Source organism: Anser brachyrhynchus (genome assembly GCF_964034855.1).
Source record: "Anser brachyrhynchus genome assembly, chromosome: Z".
NCBI lineage: Eukaryota > Metazoa > Chordata > Aves > Anseriformes > Anatidae > Anser > Anser brachyrhynchus.
The window spans coordinates 19,781,229-19,795,780 of NC_137697.1; the positions used below are offsets into that span (position 1 = coordinate 19,781,229).

A 14,552-nucleotide genomic window follows, 5' to 3' on the forward strand; every position below is an offset into this window, starting at 1 on the left:
TGTGACTGCTGTTCTTCAGCTTTCTATGCAGAAAAAAAAAAAAGGAAAATTCAAAGAGCTGGAAAGAGAAGCAGTTAGCCTTTCAGAGACTGTGCTTGTGGTTCAGTTTAATTATATTAAATAGCAGCGTTATCTGTTACCCATGCAGATGTTTAGATGCTTTGTGGCCATAGAGATGCTTAGTTTTTGGAAAGCTTGTTATTCAGCCATCCTCTACTGTTCAGACACCCGTCCATGACATCCCCTGAACTCTGTTCATGAGTCTTCTTCCTCGGAGTTAGATGTTACAACTTGATTACTAAAAGCTTAGAAAGGTATTTTAAAATCAAGATGAGCTACTTAGCTTATGACTCTATCTCCTTTGAAAGCCATTATTTGAAAAAGAATATATTAGGAAAGAAAATGCTAAAATTAAACAACATACAGGGATTGTAAATCCTATAATGTCCTAAGTTAGGATGTGGGCTACATGGTGTACATTGTTTTATAAAAAGACATACTTTTTGGTGACTAGAAAACAGCAAGTAGTATTTGTTGGCCAAAATACAAATGTACGTGCTGGCATGGTAAAGGGTGATTGAAAATGCACCAGTGCCTTCTGATAGGAGATAGCCATTGATTTTTTTTCAGGTATCCAGTTATGCAGCAGTAGTGGAAGCTGTTTGGTTGTAGTTGGAGTATTATCCTTCCCAGATAGTACCATGAACAGCAAGAGTGAGGGCCAGGCTAAAGTAACTGTGAAAGTTTTGCAGGGACTTAGCTGGCCAAGTGTTCTTTACAAGTGAGGCTCATGTGTGAGGCTGGCTGCACTAACAAGGACCCTCCCACTGTTCACTTCAGTTAATACAGAATGTGAAGGCTGAATTTTGAAACACATATCAGAATTTTTGTTTTGTGTTAGAATATAGATTGAGAGGTAAGAATGCTGGGTGTGAGTAGTCATCAGTTTGTGATCGAATGTAGTATCAGGCAAGAGTGAGAGAAGTCTGTAGTAAGCAGGATGCTGGAGGCTTACAAAGAAAATCATATGCCAGCTGTGTTTTGCACAAGATAGTGTGAACTGATGGTAATATGCTTCTAAATTAAAACCACATGATGAAAAAATATCTATGGGAGATGCAGAAAATCTGTGAGCCTCACATCGATATTGCCTAAAATTAATATCTTATTTGAGAATTATTGTTAGTGCTTGTAAGGACATTGTCTTCCTGAGGAGGTCAGTTTTTAATTCTAATTTATCATTTGTTTGTTTTACTCAAGGAATCAGCTGGAGGGGATATTCAGTCTCCTTTAACACCAGAAAGTATCAATGGGACAGATGACGAGAGAGCGACGCCGGAGGTGACACAGAATTCAGAACCAAGGGCTGAACCAACCCAGAACGCATTGCCATTTACCCATAGGTACAGATTCCATTCCCACATCCTAATCAAGTGATACCTGTCTCCTTCCTCGTTAAAGGGACCTTCTCCCATGTCATGGCTTCTACCTGGCACACTTAAGAATTAAGTTACCTGATTTTTTATAAAATATAAAATACAGGACTGGCTTTCAGATTTGCAATATAATCCTTGTTTTCACAAACCAAAACCATGTATGAGGAAATATCTTGAAATGAGATTGGGGAGGCATTATTTTATAATTTTATCAGCTGAGTGCAATCACTTGAACACTCATTAGTGCAGGTGTCCCTTTAACAGGAAGCATTATTTCAATGTCTGAGATCTTAGTAAAGTTAACCGCTTTGTAGACTATTCCAATTAAATTTATTTTTTTCTGCACATTTTCTTTAAATGACTGATAGTATTGGATCAGCCTTTCAGTGACAAGTTGTTGGAAGAAAAGGGGCTCTTACAATGCTTCTGGATTATACAATTTAAAGCAATCTTTAATTGAACAGTTCTGACAGTTGAAAATATTTTTCAACTTTTTTTAAGAACATAGGAGATGTGTAGTCCTGCTCCAGACTGAATTATAATTCATTGCACTAGGAAGCAACCTGCTCTAGTGAGAGGTGTCCCTGCCCATGGCAGGGGGTTGGAACTGGGTGATCTTTAAGTCCCCTCCAACCCAAACCATTCTGTGATTCTATGAATGCTGTACTTCATTGTTCTTTAAAAAAGAAGGACTTTTTATTTAAACAATGAGTTAAGATGGATGTATCTTGCTCGTTAAAAGTTATCATTAAGTGGGATACATTTAATAAAACACATTATGGACTGAGACCATGTAGAGTACTATAAATATTTGATGAACTTAGAGCAAAACTAAGTATTCTACATTTATTTGTTTTTAAATAACATGGTCTTATTGCAGCTTAAGTAGAGTGTAAGATCAATATCTGGGGAACACTAGCACCTCAGATGTATCATGCAAATAATTTGAAATGAGCAAAGATGGAATTGTTGAAGACTTCTCATTTTATGTAAGAGAATAATACTACTAAAGTTATCTGGAAAAAATAATCTACATTTTCAAATGAGGAAAAAAGGATACTTTTGCACTAATTTTTTAGCAGAATGATTCTGTTTATTTTTATACTTCAGCTGTTACCAGTGCATCTATCATATATTTTAGAAGAAATGCTGCTTTGTAAGAGTACTATGTGCATGTTGAAAGAGTATTACAAATGTTGCACATCTGTCAGTGTTCTGTAAAGAGTTCATTTAAACTTGTTACTTCTGCGTTGGAGTTCTCAATATTTTTGTGAAAAGTAGTTGTGTTAAAGTCCACACACTAGAAATGTTTTTATGTTGTTGTTGTAGCTGCAAGATCTTCCCTCTCTTTTTGTACACACAGATGTGTTTTCTGGTATGCTAATGTAGTGACTACTTTGCTCTGCATTGAGCGTGACTGAAGATATTGTTGAAACTTTCCAGTTGTAAGATGGGGTAGAATAGAGGTTACGAAACTTACATTCTTTGCATTTTTCTTTCATGTATGCAGTGTGAGTGCCTTTTTTTAGTTTGTCTTATCATATACCACTAGCTAGAATAATTTTTATAAATAAAAATTTGTGTAGGCCACTGAAAAGCCCAACTGAGGCTTTTTATATACTGCTACTTAACTCAAAAGAAAATGCTTTTAAGTGCTTTCTCACAATTGTTTTCACATAGAAAGCAAAGAAGCCTTTTGTGTGTGTGTGTGAGTGTCAAGGAACACCGTCTCAACCAGAGGGAAGCTACCATTTAAAATCCTATATGTTTCAGAAGTTGCCAGGTACTTCCCAGGCACCATAATATTTTACAAGTTGATGTCTGAACTTTAGGAATGAGCTGCCTCAATTGGATTTAATTGTTAGCTTTAATGAAGGCTCTCTAAAATGGCACTATATAATACATGCATGAAAGAGATGGAAGGTGGGGCCTCCAGGATTGTGTTAGTTGTGTCTAAGCGGGCATATTTTTGAGAAGATGTGATAATAGTAAGTGGGCAACTAAGCAGAGATACCTAGTTACGTGTGTTGGCTGGAAGAGTGCTCTCTGCAGGCAGTCTGCCTGTCCCCAGTTTAAAAAGAAAAAAAAAAGGTAAACTACACTCTGATCATTTGCAACTCCCTGGGCTTTCCATGTGTCAGTGGTATGGAAAAGGATTGTAGTCCTCCTGGTTTCCTGTCCTTTTGCTGAAGCTGTGCATTGGTGACACTCCACGTTTGACGGAGAAGGGCTGCCACGCTGAACCCTTTCCCTCTGCGCCTTGTTGACTTCTGCTGATCACTGAGCCTCCCGCACCCCGCGTTTCAGCAAAAGGAAAGTTTAGGTAGTGCTTCTGGGTGAGGAGGATAGCACTGGAAGGCGTGTGTCTAGTCATGTGTGCAGCAATGCTTTGTACATATTTACCTTTATTTCAGGAACTGATCAGATGCTAGCTGCTATTCAGAAGAAAAGGTTATACAGTATTCCCTCCAATGAGTTCAGCTGTAGGGGATGTGTGAATTACTGATGCTGGCCGTGCTTCATTTCTCCCGTGAATAGGAAAGCTATATTCTGCTATGGCATGACAGTACCTGCTCATCCAGTGAAGGTCCTCAGCATAGGCTGGAGCATAGGGAAGGCACATGTGGAGCCACTTGGCAGGAGCCTGGGCAGCCACGGGGCAAAAGTTGGAGGTCTGTGGGCAGGACAAGGTGCCATGGCACCACACGGTTGAGGTGGGAACCACGTTGCTGCTGAGAGGGTCAGTGAGCACAGCTGAGTGCGGGCCTGATAGGAGCTGACAAGGTCAGAAATCAGAAGTGTGGAGTTCATGCTTTAGTCTACATCTTGTCACTTTTAATCTGCATACTTGAAAAATGTTCAATTTCATTTTGTTATAACACATCCTCTCTGGACAGATACGGCATCTTCTGCAAGCATTCTTCTCTGCACTTCATATGTTTTGGTGTAGGTAGTTGAGCTTGTGTTGTTTCTGCAGCATAAATGTAGACTACTTTGGTATTTATAGTTACTTTTTGACCATTTATACCCAAAAGCTGAATAAAAGCATTACTTAAGTCACCAGAGTTTTGTTATTAGAACTTCAGTTTCCAGTTATTTCAGTAAATAATTGCTAGTATTGAAATGAACTTTGACTAGTATATGTCCATAATTCCATTCATATCCCATGAGCATAACAGAGCAAAAATCAGTCTAGTTGCTTCAATTTATCTGTAACTGGAAAGTCCTAAAGCTGTTCACAAGCAGTGTGTTTCTAGTCAGATGCTCGAGAGAAAAGGATATTAAACAGTCATCAGCCTTGCACAGAAAGATAAACTCTTGCAATTAAACCTCTTTTAAACCTTTTTTTTTTTTAAACTAAATATGGTTAACGTTGAATTATGAACTAATATCACTTGGGAACTTCTACTTCTTTTAATGTATAGCCTGAGCACTGCTGTCATTACTAAATGTTGCCAGAATAAATGAAAATAAAAAGTAGCATAAACCTGGCATTAGAATTTTAATAATCTTGACTGAGACACTGATCAGTCCTTTTCTGAACTATGGTTAGTCCAGGAATGCTTTTTTTGTAACAAATGCTTGTTAATCAAATCTAATATTTTAAATATGACTGGAAAAGGTATAGATTTTCTTTCTTAACTAAATTGTGGTCTGCTTAGACATTGTTCTTTTTTATTTCTTCCTTTTTTCCCCCCAATATTTTGTGTATTCTTTAGTGATTTTTTTAAACTGAAAAATAGGTTGGTCATGAAATGGAGTTTGGAGAGAAAAAAGATGCTAAAAAATTTGTAACCGCTTATGATGTGCGTGCACCTGGCTTTTATTTAAAAGTTTTAATCATGCTGGTGCATAGTATAGAATGCCTAGTCGTCTGAATGAGCCCAAAGGAATACTATTCTAAGCTTATTCAGCCTTAGAATATAATTCAAATACAAAAACTGAATAGTATGTAAATCTCCAACTGCTGCTTGGAATGTTTTGGTACCTGCTTGGTGAAGTTGCTTTTTCTCCCCCTTTGAAAAGAATACATTTGTTTGTAACAAGTTTTATTCCATTCTTGGCACTTTAGAAAGCTGTGGGATAAAACATGCTTTCAGAAAAAGACTTACTATAAGAGGATTCTTCTGGGATGAATATTGAACGTCTTCAATTTTCTGTCAAGCATGACTTGAACCTGTTACGTCATTTTTTCATGTAATAAGTAAAGATGTTCCATCTAAACTTAATGAAACTTGGATTTTCTATAACATAATGTTTTGATTACACAATATACGTGTTTGTTGCTTGTTCGTTAAAATTCCTATTTTTGTATTCAAACAAGTTTTTAATATAAAATTTTGACTCATTGCCTTAGTGAAAATGGACTTATTTCAAATGATGTTTAATCTTAGATATGTTATTGTCTAGATAGCTTACTATTTAATAATGCTGCATGTAAATCCAATGCTGTAACAACAACAAGAAAAAAGATAAGATCCTCCTAAGATCTTGCTGCTAGCTCATGTTCTTTAACTGAGTTTTCATTAAAAGTTGTATGCAGAAATCTCTTCAGTAGACTTTTCACTTTGTGTATCATAACCATGCACTTTTATAAGCTTAAAATATTTTAGTTACATTACAGTAAAAGTATTTTGTGGATCATGTTGAATTAAGTTGGCTTTGAAGACAAGTTTTGAGTTAAGTTTTTGTGCTGTTTTTTTTTGTTTCAATTTATAGTCAAATCCTAATGCTTGGATATTCCTTATAGCGTTATATGTAGATTTTTTACCAAATAGGGGTGGGAGCATGCATAACTTTTTTAACTCTTGACTTTCAATGCTGTCTAAACTGATCATAGCATTAATTTCTGTTGTGAGGAACATCAGGAGGTGTTTAATGCAAGCTCCTGCTCAATGTAGGTCAGCCATGAGATCAGATCAAGCTGCTCTAGGCCTTACCTAGTTGGTTTGAAAACCTCCAGGAATGGAGATGGCTAAAGCTAGACCTTTTGAAAAGGTTTCTCTATAACATAAAAGGCAATAACTGTTTTCAGACTGCACGGTGCTACAATGAACTGTGGTATCTTAGAGCACATCAGAGGAACACTGGTAAATTCAATTACTCTGTAGAGAAAAGATTATTATTTCTTCAGGCACATTTAGAGAAGAAACTCACAGGTTCCCATTGTCAGTATAAGCACTGGTTAATAGAGCAACTTAAAACTACTTCTTGACTTCACCTCAAACAACATTTTGTTTGATGTTGTGAAGGCCTTAGTTGTGGTGTTCTTCTGCCTCTTGTGCTCTACCAGCAAGACCCTGGTGGTCTCAGGAAGAAGCACATGGAGAAGGATTGTTCTTCCTTTCCTCCCTGACCCAACTCCCACTGCTTCCCTCACTCCTATGCTTATGCCTAGGTGACTGGGATTTAGCTCAAGTCAGCTGACTTTGCAATAAAAGTTCATGCTAGGAAATAATTGATTTGAAGTGAAGATCTTGTGTTTGTGTAAATTATTTTTTCTCTGACTTCCATGATTGTAACAATTACTGAAAATGCTATAGGAAATCTAGAATATGTGCTAAACCATTACATATTTTCAATTCAGTAGTGTGTCAAGCACAGTATAGTACAGGTCATACTGTAACATTTTCATAAGATGTCTCTAGGTATGGAAGGAGAGGTGGAGAGGACTTGTATACACCTACTAGAATGGCCATGGTGGATGTGTTGCTTTTGCTCTTTCAAAAAAAGCAGCTGATAATGTAGATTGTAACATTTGTGGGAATGGATGAGAGCCAAAACTAAAAATAGCTAAACACTTTAAAAAAAAAAAAAAAAAGTAATTTCACTGCCTCCCTTGAGCACCTAAGTAAGTTCTAGTTTGGAGCATGTGAATTATCCACTTCCTGTCACTTATTTAATGAGTGCTCCAAGGGGTGATTCAGAAGATGAGAGCTGGGTGTTTGAAAAACAATGATGTAAATACCATCCTCAGGGACCAGTGAGCACTCTTCTAACTTATCTGTCAAGTACATTCTTAGAAGAGGAATACAATCCTTATGTAATTTAAATTAAAAAAAAAAAAAGGCATACAATTTGGAATATGTAATTTTTTCCCCTTTCAATCATATGCATAAGAATTAAAAAAAAAAATCCTGGTAAAAATGAAAGAGCTAAATTGCTTAAGGAATAAACTTTCATTTTTTAAAAGAATATAGCCTTTCTGTTTTACCAATCCAAAATATGGATGATATTTCACCAACTGTAATCTTTTAATATTAACAGGTAAACATTGCTGTTATGATTATCACATACAGCACCAAATCAGTGTCCTTTAACACACTATCATGAACTTTGTTAGGTATTTTCAAGAATACATTTCAAGAATACATACTCCCTCTAGGACTCTACTGTTGATACATAGTGGCTTTTTTGCTAGTTAGGCACTGATGGTGGAGCTATTCTCTTTATTCTATGTGTTCCTAGTAATTTAGTGGCACAATGAACTTTTTCTGTTTTATGTTCTGGTACTGGGTGTGTATTCTTGTTTAAACTTGTAAGCAAGTGTCTGTGAGGTTTATTTTATGGGATTATTTGTACATATAGTATTTAGAATATCTGCGGTTTTCTGAGTTTTAAGCTCAAACATGTAGTCATCTTTTCAAGAAGAATTCCAACTGTAGTCATAGGTGATCTTATGTAGACAGTTCGTACCTCATATTTTCTTCACTCATACTTTCATTATTCAGTGTCTTTTGACATTGCTGAGAGTCCTCATAGGAAACCATTCTACCAATAACTAGGGATAAACTCCAAACTGAACTTTCCCAGGACATCATGAATAAGTCTGAGAGGTTGTCTTTAATACACCAGAGATGTCTGGATAATTTTCATTGAAGTTAGGTCAGCACTTCTAACTATAGCAAATACTTCTTCTACCAGTGTCTTTTGAAACTGTTTTCAACATTCTAGCATTAAAGAGCAGACACCAAAAAATGCTGCAGCTCTCAAATCACTCTTCTCCAGAGGGGAGAAAAAAAAAGTGAAAAATGTTGAAAGGAAATGGCCACTTTGAGGAATTTACATTTTTTATAAATCATGTGTGGAAAGACTTAATACTTTGAATGTACAAATGGCATGCCTTGTTTGGGTTGGAAACCTCAGTATATATTTACAGATATTTTTCAGACACCCATTTAAAAAATGTGTTCTACATGAACAGAAAGACATTAACACCTGAAGTTACCAGGAAAAAAAGAAACACATTTCTATCAATCCCTGAGGTCTCAAGTGCATTTTCTAACAGTCATGACCCTTGAAAAGAGAAACCTTTTATGAAAAGCAAAAGGCAGAGGGGATGTTTTGCAGGGCAAATATGAATATACTTTTAACAGTGTCTGATTACTCAGACTTCGCTGTCTCATCCTGATTGGTGAGGAAAGTTGATGTGTAGAAGTATACCTTCATTTTAGGATCAATTCTTGATGAGGAAGTTGGGGGCTTTCTTTAGAGTTTGGAATTTGACTATTTGTAAACAAGACTTTCCTATGGCAATCTGTTTGGCAGGTAAGAGTATCACCCACTTTGCACTCATCAGTACATACAGGTGCTTTGCATCCCCAAAAGTGGACCTCTTCAAATAATGGCCCAACGGACTGTAAAAAGTATGTTAGAAGAGTAAAAGTTCATAGTAGCTGATATATAGCTGCTTCATTTCAGGTGCAAGACTTAGGCCACCTATCTTTGCCAGCACAAAAACATAACAGTTATGCAACCATCTGTTTCAGTAAACAAGCACTAAAGAAACTTTTCCAGATTTGTTCATTTGCTGTTTTCTATCTCTAGAATGGACTCTGGAGTCATAATCTCATTCTGTGAAACTGGAGAATAGTCTAAATCTGGGTTTCAGGTTATGCATTCCCATCCACATAGAAAACATTGAAATGGCTACACAGTTTCAGAGAAAGGAAGATGTAAAGAAGAATGTAAAATCATTATACAGAACATTGATGAACTTGTTTAATTTATAGCAGTGCTATATTCATGGTAAAATGCCCCTGTCATATTCCTGAGATGTACAGGAATATGAAGCACCCCTGAACAATTTTGAGCTCAAAGTCCACAAGCTAAAAAATATATTTAAACAAAAATGCAGAAAACAAGAGACAACTTTGTTTTTCATAGCTCAGAAGGCCAACATTGTCAGTCTGGTATGTTAAAATCTGTTACAAGTCGTTCCAATTATAGACTTTAAAATTATAGCTTTATTTTTTTCAAGCCCTTGTAAACCTGTATCCCAAAACCATTCTTTCTTGAATATTTCTGTATTGTGTATTCTTACTGAAGAAACTTCTCCACTTGTAACTCTGTAAGTTCACCCGTATTCCAAAAATTAGTTTCCCAGTTTACTGAAAAGATGGGATCTAAAATTAAATCATATGAACAAAAGAAGCTGTAAAAAAGCTCCAAAAAAAAATAAGCCCAAACCTTTCAGTTATTAGGTCTTTACAAATGCAGGCTCTTTGGGTTTCCAAGTTGCTGAATAAATCTAATACCAATTTAGTCCTTCTCTTGCTGATAACAACATTGTTCTTTGTCTTCTATGTTTTCTGAGGTGTAGTTGTGGGTCATGAGACATAGTTCTCATTTGAGAAGTTGAACATATACATGTAGATAGATACCCAGTTCTGATTTTTTTTGTGTGCTGCGTGGTTACAGTTTCACTGTCATCTGGAATATCGGTTGATAACATACAAGTATGATGACAACACAAATGACTCAGTTACTGTTCTTAAAACACCACAGAACTAATTTTTTTCTCAAACTTCCAAGCAGAATATAAACAAATACACCTTTTAAAAAAACACAGCTTTAGCAGCTCACACTGAAGATGAAATGATCAATTTACTTTATGGATTTTTATATTCCTTCTAGTCTTTTCTGTATTAGTCCCTTCTTAACTGTCCCGTGTCCTTGGAGAAGAGGGAACTCTGGAAGCAGAAATCAATCTACCCAGCACCATCCTCTGCAGTGATTTAAGCTTAAGAGCCTGTAATTTAATTTATCCTTGTAGGATAAGGATATAAAGATATGGGGCAGGGGAATTCGCATTACATCTGACCTGAGTTATAAGGTGCCTATCATCTTAAGTCATATAGTGTTTCTGCTTTCAGTCATGGTGAATTATTTATTAATTGTGGACTAAAGGTACTACATAGATTCAGAAATGAGTGTTTTGCCATTTGCAAAGCACTCAGGTTGAGTTAATGAAGTCCATATGGACTTATAAATTAATTAATTTTTAATTTATTAGATAACTTTCTCCTGGGGGATTGTCCATAGAAGTCAGAGCCACTGATAGCTGACAACAAATATTTTATTTAAGTTATGGATTCTTTTCCTGTTGAAGTTATGAAATCAATAGCCTGCTCTGACAAATTCTGCTTGGGTTTATACGAAGCAGAGAAGGTGTGTGAGTTTTAGAAGTGGTTGCACCTCCTGTTCTTTTGCCATAGTTCATGCTAACTAATAACTAGAGCAGCTGGTACGGACTCCTCCAGAGGTCACAGAGCAAACAGGCTTGAATAGAGCTGAGTGAACACTTCTTTCACCTAGAATATTTTTTACTTCCAGGCACATGTGGAGCCCAGCTTAGGCAGTGACTGTGCTGTGCCTGTTGAATTCTTCAGTTCAGAGCCAACACAGGGTAGTCTGTGTGGTGCAGAGAAATCGTGGTGAACTTGATAAAGCCATTTGATGGTCTTTTTATGTTTACTGATAGGATCCTGCCAAACGGGTTACCTCTGCCCGCTTCTAGAAAGAACTCGTATTTAAAAACTAAAGTTTGACAAAGCAGAGAAAAGCAGTTTAGAGGACTTTCTATATTAAAAATATATAGCATGACTATTTAGTGTATTTTTAAAATAATTGTTTCATATTCAAATAAAACTCTTAAGCAAAAAATAGCTTTCATCAAAGTAATTTTTGTACAGAACTTCTGTGCAGTAGAGCTGACTGACTTTCATAAGCTGTGTATGCTTTGAGGGGTCACTGCATCCCTGCAAGAGATATAGGACCAGCGGCCAGGATTTTCACATAAAGTAAAAAGCTTGTTTTTGAGTCTAAATCCTGAAGATCCACACTGACCTATCAGTATCATACTCTTTGGAGCATAACATTTTTGTTAGATGAATTAGGACTGCAGAAGATTTTTCCGTTACTTATAGGTAGGCTTTACAAGTAAACCTAGTTAAGGTAGTAATTCTTCTGGAACATTCTGTGGCCTGTGTTCACTGGGGTAAATCAGCAAAAATCTGTCTCATTTGTGTGACACTGAGGCCTGTAAATTATGCCTTCTATAGTGCCTGACGCGTTTCACCCTAGATAGTCACCTTAGATTGGTCTGATGAATTGCCATCTGAGGATACTTGTCTTAGCTTTCAAACATCTAAACCCGGAGAAGATGGATTTCATCCACTAAGCTCTGTTTACTGGGTCCAGCGTAAGGTTGTACCTCCTGCCAACATTACAATTCAGAGTTGTGTGTCATGTTTTCTATGGAGGTAAAACATTACCCTGCTCCTTGGCATTGCTGTCATCCTGCCATGGCTCCTTGGTAGGCTATTATTTAATTCACTTGACTCCCCCCTCTTGGTGACGGTTCCTATCAAGATAGCTCAAGCCCCTGAAAGACTAAAGTAAAAGCTCATTGATAAAGTAAGAGTCCAAAGCTGTAAGCTGTTTCAAAATGCATTGGAATGTACATAAGCGTTGTTGAGGCTCCACATGCATCAGTTGTGTTATTGAAAATAGTTGTATCGGGATGGCTGTCACATTGATTATTTTCTGTTGTGTTTTGTTAGGCAGACCCTTTGCAGAAGTTCCATGGCATCAACCTTCTTCCTGAAGATGTGGGTAGAGGTTAGGGGTAGGCACACATAAAAATGGAAGTGGAATATTTTATATGTCAAAAATATGAAGTACTTGATATAATCTCTTCTTGAGCTTGAAGAATAGAATGGGGAATACAGTTAAATGGAGATCAACATCACCTCTAATTTTTCATCAGTTTTATGCTTTAGGAAAGCAAAAAAGAGACATTTTTTTGTTTGTCAGAGTTTTGTCAGTAATGAATTGGGTGGACACAAATCAGCAATTGTGTAGAATATGGGGGTTTCTCTTTATTGGCTTTTAAGCCACATGGCAAATGAAGGAAGCTGGAGCTGGGTGAAAGTGATGAAATAAAATGCCTCAGATGTCTAGGACTCTGTTTTCTCAAGTATACAATAATAAAACATTGTTAGTGGTCCATCCATTGTGATGATTTTAGGGTTGTCACCTTTACGATTTTTATTTTGTGGCACTTCAGTGTAATGGCATTCTGTCTTCTCATGAAATGCAAAGGGTTTAGCTTCAAAATTCAACTTAGAACTTTGGAAACCATTCTTCTGGGAGGCTGCAACCACATAGGAAATTACAAAGTCATTTTATTTAAACAGCAAGGCCCATACAAAGCAAAACAAAACATACACACACATACACCAACTGAACTGTGCTTCATGCTAGTAGTAAGTTATCCAACTCTTTCATTTGCTGGGGAAAAAAAAAAATCCTCTCTTTAGCAAGAATAAGCATAGAAATGAAATACGGGTTTGTTGTCTCAAACCAAATACTTTTTCATGTAGGCTATACATTCCTATTAAGTTGGCCTGAATTTTAAGAGGATCACTAAAATAGCTTGCTATGTCCTCAAATTGTGATCCAGTCACTGCGTGTGACTGCAACTTATACATTCACCTCGTTTCATCTGTGCTGGGCTAACATTCATTCAGAGCAGTGGGAGGCTCGGGAAAGCCTCCCAGTAGTTTAAGCATCTTGCTTGCTTTTAAACATCTTCACATCCTGTGGCTTGCCCTACCCTATTCCTATTCGAGATGCCTTATCAATGAAGGTGAAATAGAGCTCACAATGTTAGAAAATAAATGTGCTCCAACACTGTTGTGACATGTAGGCATAGCCTTGTGAAATTTTGCTGTCTGTGAAATCACAACTAGCAGAAGTCACATGCTGCTTCTTACTCTTTGCATCCCTCTTGGGTTTGTGATGAGTTGTGTAAATTGAGGGGCATATGAGTAGGGACAAAAACTTTATATTCTTCTTTAAAACTGGTAGTTCAGTTGAAAGAAGTGTTGAATTTGGAAGAACTGGTCTATATATTTTTTCACTTTCTAACTTTAAGCTGAGTTATGAGCCAAATCATCTGACCTGTGCATTGTTCTGAAAAGAGGCTGAAGGAAACAAAATCATTTAGATCCAGCAAGTCTAGGCTGAATGAAAAAGAACTAGCAATGACCAGTGAATTAAGGAAGATGACATTATGATTTTTTTCTTAAAGAAAAACTGTTGATATTTTACAATAGGGGAAAGACAGAAACTTATATGGGGTCTGTTTCTTCCAAGTATTCACCTATTTGTCATACAAAGAGTGCCAGTATTAGAGACTTTCAAATCAAATTTAATCTTTTTTCATCAATTCAATCTCTCTTTAGTAAATTTGACACTAGGACCAACCTAGTGCAAGAAATATATTCTTTTTGTGGGTTCAGAATTGGTTTAAACAAGACAACAATTTAGTACTTTGATTCTCTTTAAAAAGCTGTGATGGAAAACGACGTGAATGGTAGTATCCACAGAGAAGTGCTGCAACACACTAGCAAGTTCTTTTGTTCAAATGTGTACAGTCAATATGTGGTTTATTGTGGTCACATAGTTCATGTGGACTTACTGCTTTTTCTTCAAAATAATTCTGACAGCTCCACAGGTTATTTAGTTTGCGCTGTGTACTTAAGCTATTGCCTCTGAGTAATTGTATGGCTATCATAGGAGATAAATGAAGCTTAATTAAATTTGCCATGCTTTCACGTAGCTTCCGTTCCCTTAATGGAATAAAATGATATTGTTGTCAGCATGTAAACTGACAGTTCATCTCCGATACCAACTGTGCAATTAATTCATGTCGTCATATTTCCCAGGATAAGCAAATTGACAATTCTAATTCAAACATGAATTGCACCAGTAGTTATTATTATTTGATATTGGCACATAACCTAATGTACTAGCTGGGCAGACACCAAA

The 14,552-nt window shown here is 36.5% G+C and overlaps 1 protein-coding gene across 4 annotated transcripts in view; it reads left to right on the plus strand.

The window, feature by feature from the left end:
* Positions 1 to 14,552, plus strand: part of HOMER1 (homer scaffold protein 1) — an 87,964-nt gene that overhangs the window by 40,720 nt on the left and 32,692 nt on the right. For all 4 annotated transcript variants that reach the window (XM_080573134.1, XM_080573132.1, XM_080573133.1 and 1 more), the window contains exon 5: positions 1,261 to 1,403. In XM_080573134.1, the coding sequence (XP_080429260.1) occupies positions 1,261 to 1,403 (143 nt within the window). The remainder of the gene's footprint in view (positions 1 to 1,260; positions 1,404 to 14,552) is intronic.